We start from the raw sequence: 9,082 nt of genomic DNA, 5'->3' as shown, positions 1-9,082 counted from the left end.
GAGGCGGAGGGTACAGTTAAATATGAAGATTTTAGATTAATAATATAACGAAAAGTGCGAAACGCATAAACAAAATGAGCAATAATCATACTTTTTCATTCCGTTTACACGCGCACACACACACACACATAACCAAAAACGTTGAGCCATCTCTACATAGCACTCCACCACCAGCATCCGTTGCGCAGGTTCGAGGTGCGCGTGAGCCTGGTGCGCGCGTCGTGGGCGGAGCTGTTCACGCTGGGGCTGTGCCAGCACTGGGCGGCGCTGGGGCTGGACGCGCTGATGCCGCTGATGGGCGCGCAGCTGCGGGCCGAGCTGGCGGCGCGCCGCGACCCGCCCGCCAGCCCCGCGCCCGACCCCCACGCGCCCGAGGTGACGCCTTCTTATCTCGTGACCCCCTTTTGTCATCTTGTGACACCTTTTGTCATCTTGTAACTGTTTTTGACAGCTTCTGACTACTTTTGACTGTTTGTAATCCCTTTTTATAACTTGTTACAACTTTTGACAACTTGTGACCGATTTGGCATCAGAGGGTTGTGTCGAACCTCAACTTAACGCATTAATGAGTTGCGGTCATATTGACTATTGAACTGCGATGTAATATATTTCAATTTAATGTAATTATTTAATGTAAGCATTTATATGGAATTATTTTCATTACGTATCCAATTGTTTTGAACAACGTCTTTGTGTACTCACAATGAATGATCGTGGTCCGTGTGCGCGTGCGCAGATAAGCGCGTGCGACTACTCGCTGGAGCGCATAGCGGAGGTGGGCAGCGCGCTGGCGCGGCTGCAGCAGCTCGCGGCGCACCTCGCGCACCTGCGCCTGTCCGACCGCGAGCACGCGCACCTGCGCGCGCTCTGCCTCTTCTCGCCCGGTACGTGCCTGCGCGTGCGCAGTTACCACACGCCCCACACCAATCCAACTATAAATGTTTACTTTCACATGCCATACACACAACTTGTACACATCAATATCATTCCCTTCTGAATACGTACGTATAATACTCATACCTTTGCCCCTTATCATTCTTCTTCCGTGGAAACCTAGACTATGACACTCCTTACAGCGGTCACGCTGCCTTCTCTTCGTTATATCAACATTGTTTTTATAAAAACTAAAAACCTAATTAACAATTAAAAACTTAATTTGACCAAACACATTTCCACCAACCACACTAAACAATATACAAAAATAGTTATTAAATTGAATATTAACCTAAAATTACCCCCCCCCCCCCCCCCTCCTCAATCTACAGACAACGCGCCCGCGCCGCTGTCCCGCAAGCTGCAGGGGCTGCAGGCGGGCACGCTTCGCTCGCTCCGCGGCGCGTGCCTCACGGCGGGCGACGAGTCCCGCGCGCTGACGCTGGTGCTGCAGCTGGCGGCGCTGCGCTCGTTCACGCCCTCCTTCATAGAGGACGTGTTCTTCGTGGGCTTCGTCGGTGACGTCAGCGTCGACGACATTATACCGTACCTCATGAACGCGGAGCGGTGAAGTGAAGACTATTTGGGGGGGGGGAGTGTTGTGACTAATGACTGTTGGGGAGGGGAGGGGAGTGGCTGGAAAGGGTTCGTTATGAGGGGGCAAGGCTGCTAGGACTGGGGTTGTATATGCTTAATAATAAGGCTAGGAGCCCCTCCCCACCACTTTCTATTCCGTTCACACTGAAGCCTTCAAGTGGAATTTACGAGCAAGTAGTTTCAACTTAATTAGCGAGTATAACAATTGTATGAGTTATGGAATCCCATTTGGAACCATATACATACAATATTTGAATTGAAGTCTAAAATTAAAACACTGGTTAGAGGGAACCTCTTGCAGTCCTATGTTATAATTAAAGGCCTTATTGTGACGTCATAAAAGATATATAAAATAAGTCAAATTAACTTAAAATATTAAAATTAAAGAAGTTTTTATAGAATATTAATAGAATAACGGCTAATCTATGTCTTCCCTGCCTGCTTACATTTTATAGACGTTTATAAATTTATCTATAGCTATTTAAATCGAAAATATTAAAAACGACTATGGTATCTTTTATAACAATTTGTTTCATCATATAAAAGGCAATGTATTCAAATTTTGTCGAGCGTTGTTACTAAATTAAAATAAGTTGTAAAATAATGATGCTGTTATGTAAGTATGAATAAGGTAATATAATAAAAAATAAATATTTTGAAACGATTATTTTTAGAAATTAAAAGGAAAATATCTCGAAATATTTTTTGGATTTCATTACAATACAAAATAATTCCTTTTCTAATAAAGGTACAACATTAGAGACATTTTACAATAAAATTGTTGCAAGGTTCGTGCTGTTTTGATATGCAATTAAAGTCATAACTGGTTCTGTATAATATGATTTAAATAAGACTTATATTAAGTAATGTTATGGAGGCGGTAGTTTCTATGATATAAGTATAAAGGCAGCTATTAGTTAACTGTGCCGTCCACAATGTGCTAAAACATGGTTGTAACTGTATTTTGACTTTATTGTCTGGAGTTAATAAATAAATAGAAATAACATAAATGGAGTTTTTTTTTCGAAACCATTTTAAGACACATTAATTGATGAACTGTATTTCAAAAGGTAAGATAGCTTCACAAATGTTAAGAAAACATATTATTTTGTATATAAACTGAAAAATAAATTTTACGTTAATTGGTATTGAATGAAAACACTACTCTTATAATAATAATTTTTAATTACCATGTGACAGCATTTTATATTACTTCTCAGTCTTAATACTGAGACTAAATTTGTGATAACAATTAAATGAGTTGAGAGTTACATCATTACAGTTAGTTTAAACTTCTTAGCTGAAGACGACGGTATCATTTTTTAAATAAGTATATTGATAACAGCTGTCTTATCTCAAAATTGTTAGTGATCAACACAGTGTGAATCACATCTAATAACTAAAATAATTGTTTAATATAATCATTGTTAATTCGGTAAGTTCAGATTAGTTTAGAAATGTTTTTTAAGAGAAGATCTATAACTGAATTAATTAGTCTCTTGAAAATTTCGAATCTATTTACCTAGTTTTTCTGAGACGACATGTAATATTATGCAATAACTATTTTTTTTCTCATTCATATTAGATTAATTTCGGTTCTGTAGGTCTATTTTCTCCAGAAGCTTTTGAAATAATATAAAAATTAAATAAATATAATCCAAAAAGGCAGGCTATGATTTGATGTGATTATAGAACGAATCAGGATTTTTTATGTTTTATGGGGCTCTTTGATCGAATGTATTAAAAATATAGCATAGTACATTGAATTAGACGATTTGATGGCAGAGGTAGTACCTATTTAATTTTGGAAATACCACCCAAGGATGATTAATGATTGCAATATTTCCAATCAATATAAATTAAGGAGCAAATACTACCTCTGCTAATACGTTAAGTTTGAGTAACACGACTCGCATCTATATCATATTAATATATAGATTAGATAATATATTGTCATATTTATTCCTACTTTTGTTTTATTTCTGAGTCTAGGTTCTTGTTTGTGTCACTAGATTCTGTATATGAATTTATTTTACTCTTGCAATATTGCAAGGTATAATATGGTCACTTTATGATAGCGGCACAGATAACGTAATACTATAGCGGTCATTCTTGCGGTCATTGCATGGGTCATTGACATTATCAGTAGACATTTTTTGCGACTCTCGCAGTAAGCAGTTTCGCTTGTCAGTTGTCATTATCAGCTGTCGCTTCAAAATACCGACATCGGGGTTATTATTTGATCAACTTTCATTATATTAGTTTTTGTCCAAAACAAGACAGATAATGGCTACCAAGGTTGCTGTGGTTACCGGTGGAAATAAGGGAATTGGATTCGCTATAGTCCGCGGACTGTGCAAACGTTTCGATGGCGTAGTTTACCTTACTTCGCGAGATATCAACCGAGGTACGAACGCCGTTGCTGAACTCAACAAGGAAGGTTTAAACCCTAAATATCACCAGCTAGACACCACAGATCCAAGGAGTATTGAAGTTTTCCGCGATTACATCAAGGGAAATTATGGTGGATTGGATGTTTTAGTCAACAACGCCGCTATAGCGTTTAAGAATAATGCTCCAGAACCTGTGGCTGTGCAGGCTGAACAAACGCTGGCCGTTAATTACTTCGCAGTTTTATCAACTTGCGAATTATTGTTTCCGATTTTGAGAAACGGAGCCAGAGTTGTGAATGTTTCGAGTTCGTGTGGTCATTTGAGTAATATTCCGAGTGCAGACTTAAGAAATCGCCTGAAAGATCCTAGTTTGACTATTAATGAGCTTTCGGATTTGATGCGGCAGTATATAGAGGCAGCGAAGCAAAACACGCATGCATCGAAGTGGGGCAACTCCTCGTATGTGGTCTCGAAAGTTGGATTGACTGCATTGTCTATGATCCAACAGAGAATGCTCAATGATAAAGGTAATTAATATAATTTATTTAAAAATAACGTAATTTTAGATTCAAAGATGAATATTCTACTTTTTATCCTTATCTTTTGTCTTGGTAATCTGGAAGATTTGCAAACCTTACATATAAAATCACCTTATCATTCACTGATAAGAACAATGATATGGATAAAAAATGTTTATATTTTTCAGATATAAAAGTCAATGCAGTGCATCCTGGATATGTTGACACAGATATGACATCTCATAAAGGCATACTCACAATTGATCAAGGGGCAGATGCCCCACTATTTCTGGCTCTGGATGCCCCCGATTCTGTGAAGGGGCAATATGTCTGGTCGGACAGGAGGATTGTAAACTGGGATGGGCCACACCCATAAAAATAAACTTTTAAACTTGTTGTTTCATGGAAATTGTTGAAGCTTTATTCTTTGTATTTTGTATAAATTAAGGAAAACTTTTTACATATTTTGCTATTCAATTTAATAAATCTGTTTTTATATTATTCTTTCAATTTTTACATTTCTATTTCCCACTATCCTGAATATCATGTTTTGAATTTACATTAAATACTACCAAAAATTTCTTTAGACTGGTATAAAAAAAGGAAGGAAGGAGGAGAAATAAATAAAACAACTTTAACAATTAATTATTTTAATTAAACAGCTATAAGTTTTAACAAAATGTGACATCCTGCTTTGACATCTGCAAGATTTATGACATAGATATAGTAAGAAAACGTTTTTAATCCTGAATTTAAGGTCGAAACAAGTAGACATTTCCTTTCTGATATTTGTCACTTAATATGTTAAATGGAAATTTTTATTAAACAATATAATGAATGAATTGCGTTTAAATCTGTTAGTCTTTTAATTCTAAATGTATAATCGCGTAAAATCAAAGACAAGAGAACACAAATATAAAATTGTCTTGTTTGGTACTTCAATATTGTAAGAATGGTCATAGTAATGTAGTTCATTTATTATTGTATGAGAGCTATGGTAAATTATAATGCTTTTTTCAAATTTCAAATTTCAGATTTCAGATAAGAATTTAACTAAATTAATTGAATTTCATACCGAACAAGTTTCATAAACAATTTACAACTTAATTCATTCAATACAATTCTGAATGATCAAGTCCAACGAAAGAAACATTCATTGAGCAATAATTGAATGCTTTTCCTATATAAATAGATCTTATTTAGATAACCAGGTCCTAGGGGGGATAAGAACCTTTTATCTAAGTACTAAAGTGGGCAAGCTTTCCCCCTCTTAATGACATTTATGTATAATCTTTAGAGTACCTACTTTTTAGCCAATTCTAGCACATTTTTAACTTAAACCTAAATTAATATTATAAAGAGGAAACATTTGTTTTTGTATGTATGTTTCATATATTTTCATATGAAGAGTACTGGACCAATTTCAAAAATTCTTTCACCATTAGAAAGTTGCGTATTCATTGAGTGACGTAATCTATACTATAGTTTATATTATGTACCACGGGCGAAGCCGAGGGACTGCTTTGTAATTTGATTCGAGTATACGAAATAAACAATAATTTAATATGTATTACATTTCTATTTAGCTTTTTATAGCTTATAATTTATATAATTATGCAGGGAAACTATTATTTACTTGAAATAAAGTTTCAATATTGATTGCAATTAAAATAAACGAGAAATAAATACACCTCAATAGAAAATATAAAATCTAACAGAAGCACGTAAATATAAAACTATATTACTATATTATTATGCTTCTAGATAATTTGTTATAACTATATTTTGCCGAAAAGAAAACATGTTTATATTATTTTAGATGTTATATCTTATTCTTATAAACATTTAATAATAGAAAGATGAAAAGCTTGTTTGTTTGAACGCACTCGTCTCAGGAACTGATGGATCGATTTCAAAAATTTCTTCATCGTTGGATATACAGTACGTGATCCCCGAGCGCTATAGGTCGAAATAAAGTTATTTTATCGAACTATAATTCGCTTATTTCTCAGTTCTATAATATCCATGTTCGAAAGATGTTTCACCATTATCGTCATCATCAGCCCCTATATATTCCCACTGCTGGGACACAGGCCTCCTATGAGGGTTCAGCCCATAATCCACATTGGACATGCCAATTTCTTCACGATGTTTTCCTTCACCGTTTTACGCAGTGATGATGTTAACCACATGTGCAGATAAATTTCACCATTATATTATTTGTAATTATTTAGAACCGATATTTTCAGTATTTATTGTTATTGTTAATGAACGACTTCTAATATAATTACATCAAATTGATATATTAGAGTAACATTTTTCAGAAAAAAGATTTATTTCATTGATTTATCGCTAGTGGCGCCACCTAGTAACAAAGCTTTACTAACACTTTTACATAGAAATCTAGCTGTATATTCAGGCATTCAGGCATCCAGTTTTTTCCCAAACAATAATATTTCCAGATTCGTATATTCGCCCTTAATCATATAAATATAGTATTTAAAAACAAACAAAAAATACCTTCTTCAATAATGGAATCAACTTAATCGTCGCAAGTTTGCCCATATACAAAGTATAGGAACGTAAATTTAGGAAATTAGCTGATCCTGATGATCTTAGTCAAGATAATATGATAAACTCGTGGACGTATTGTATTGTAACCAATTGAGTACACTCTAAATTAAATATGTCCTGTATGTCTGTTTCAAGTCAAAATCGAGTCTAAAGGAGTCGGTTACATACAAACATACAGTTGAAGCTAATAAAAGCGTGATTTTCATGAATTAGACTAAAGAACTAGCATATTAAATGATATTCATTAGCCCAACATACGCATTTAATGTTATCTAATAGTTATAGCGCTACACTACTCTACACTAATTCGTAAGTCTGTTTCACAACATCCTAGTAACATTATTATTTAAATAATAAACGGAAACAGACGTTTCGAAAGAGATATATATTCTATTGCCTTGCTAGAGATTTTTAAGTTGATAAATACATATCAAATTCAAAAGTAATCATTTTTTTTTATTTAAATATATATCTATTTTTAACAAGTTTAAATAAATGTTGAAAAAAACAGAAATACTAGGTATTATATTATAAACGAATGTAATAATAATCTTACTTAGCCATTGCGAAACAGAGCCTAAAAGACAACTATGTTTTAGCTTACAAGGTCTCGAAGGACCAAAAAATTTTTCAACCGTAACTGATAACATTAACAAAAACCAATAACATTTGTTATTAAACTTAATCCTTACATTTAAATCTGTTTAAAAATAATAATATACAAATATATTGCTTAATAATTTACACGCAAGACCATTACCCTCAATTAGAACAGTCGGATAAGAACAAATCCCAGTAGATTTTTACAGAAAACGAAATCATTAGTAACTTTTATGTTAACCTACAAAAGCTTCCATTTCCTTCCCTTACCATCCCCTAATACATCCACTATCGACGCCTGACCAATCCAAATCCTATCATCTCTTTCTCTCCTACCATAAATCAATCTTCTTTCTCTGTCTCGCACTCCTCCCTTTGAATATCAATGAACGTTTCAAACATCGGTATCTCCATCGGTTTCTCGTCGTCCTCCGCCTCCGTTTTCACATACACCTCCTCAATCTGCAGGGGATTCTTGTACACCATCGACGCAGTGGCCTCCCTCACCTCCTTCGACTTCCTCTTCGCCTCCTCCCGGGTCATGTTCAGGTGTTTGATGTAGTAATGTATGCGCACGTAGGACTGCGTTTTAAATTGCTTGCCGCACTCTTCACACGCGAACAGTTCATTGTCGCTTTGGGGTTGCGCCGGCTCGGCCTGCTTTGGGGATAAGGTGCGAAATTATACTCAAACTCAAACTCAAACTCAAACATGCATTTCAAATTCAAATCATTAATTTATTTATTTAAACGTTTGTTTAAACTATATTTTGATTGGAATACATCATTCCACTTCATTTCATTGACAAGTTAGATGGAGGAGTGTGTTTTATGTACATTTATATGTATAGATTTATATTAATCTATATGCAAGCAGGTGTTGTATTACATAGGTGAGTACGTATTTGGTTGAATGTACAAGAGAAGTGACTGTTCGAATCCAAGTACTCTAGAAAGCTATGTATGTGAACGTGTCACTGTGTGCGCATTGTGCGTGTACGGTTACGCATCTGTTTGGGTATATACGGACGTATACATATCAACATGTATGTACTTATATATCTTCTCTCTCTCTTTCTCTCTCTGCGTGAGTGCGGGCGCGCGCGTGTGTGTGTGTGTGTGTGTGTGTGTGTGTGTGTGTGTGTGTGTGTGTGTGTGTGTGTGTGTGTGTGTGTGTGTGTGTGTGTGTGTGTGTGTGTGTGTGTGTGTGTGTGTGTGTCTGTCTGTCCGTCCGTCCGTCCGCGCCGCACCCACCGGGTCGTGCACCATGATGAGGCGGCGGCGCGTGCGGCGGCGTATCTCGGCGCGCGTCATGTGCAGGTGCGCCACCTGGTAGTGCACCTTCACGTAGGACTGCGTCTTGAAGCGGCGCCCGCACGAGCCGCACGGGAACGTCTCGCCGGCGTGCCCCTTTATGTGCCGCGTCAGCACCTGTTGGTTCTGCCGGCCGGAGGGGGGAGACGATTTT

At 36.4% G+C, this 9,082-nt stretch overlaps 3 protein-coding genes across 3 annotated transcripts in view; 2 read left to right on the top strand and 1 right to left on the bottom strand.

Annotated features, from left to right (window-relative positions):
• Positions 1-2,540, top strand: part of LOC119837665 (nuclear receptor subfamily 2 group C member 2-like) — a 7,144-nt gene extending 4,604 nt beyond the window's left edge. The window contains exons 9-11 of the mRNA XM_038363386.1: positions 189-375; positions 737-884; positions 1,266-2,540. Coding sequence (XP_038219314.1) covers positions 189-375; positions 737-884; positions 1,266-1,504 — 574 coding nt within the window. The 3' untranslated portion in view covers positions 1,505-2,540. The remainder of the gene's footprint in view (positions 1-188; positions 376-736; positions 885-1,265) is intronic.
• A 1,162-nt stretch (positions 2,541-3,702) lies between these two features.
• Positions 3,703-4,945, top strand: LOC119837664 (carbonyl reductase [NADPH] 3-like). The gene is made up of 2 exons (XM_038363385.1): positions 3,703-4,450; positions 4,630-4,945. The coding sequence occupies exons 1-2, from the start codon at positions 3,817-3,819 to the stop codon at positions 4,815-4,817; spliced, it is 822 nt and encodes a 273-aa protein (XP_038219313.1). The 5' UTR covers positions 3,703-3,816; the 3' UTR covers positions 4,818-4,945.
• A 1,718-nt stretch (positions 4,946-6,663) lies between these two features.
• LOC119837678 (zinc finger protein 425-like) overlaps positions 6,664-9,082 on the bottom strand; it is an 11,552-nt gene continuing 9,133 nt past the window's right edge. Inside the window, exons 11-12 of the mRNA XM_038363408.1 lie at positions 8,869-9,054; positions 6,664-8,275 (exon numbers count right to left, since the gene is read on the bottom strand). Coding sequence (XP_038219336.1) covers positions 7,958-8,275; positions 8,869-9,054 — 504 coding nt within the window. The 3' untranslated portion in view covers positions 6,664-7,957. The remainder of the gene's footprint in view (positions 8,276-8,868; positions 9,055-9,082) is intronic.

This window comes from Zerene cesonia, chromosome 28 (assembly GCF_012273895.1).
Source record: "Zerene cesonia ecotype Mississippi chromosome 28, Zerene_cesonia_1.1, whole genome shotgun sequence".
Classification (NCBI taxonomy): domain Eukaryota; kingdom Metazoa; phylum Arthropoda; class Insecta; order Lepidoptera; family Pieridae; genus Zerene; species Zerene cesonia.
The sequence above is the reverse complement of the archived record's forward strand: the minus strand, read 5'-3'. Positions and strand labels throughout refer to the sequence as shown.

Bases quoted from the DNA above. Each gene is read 5' to 3' on its own strand.
- LOC119837664 (XM_038363385.1), top strand. From the start codon at position 3,817: ATGGCTACCAAGGTTGCTGTGGTTACCGGTGGAAATAAGGGAATTGGA. The intron at 4,451-4,629 runs GTAATTAATATA...TATATTTTTCAG, and splicing joins GAGAATGCTCAATGATAAAG to ATATAAAAGTCAATGCAGTG.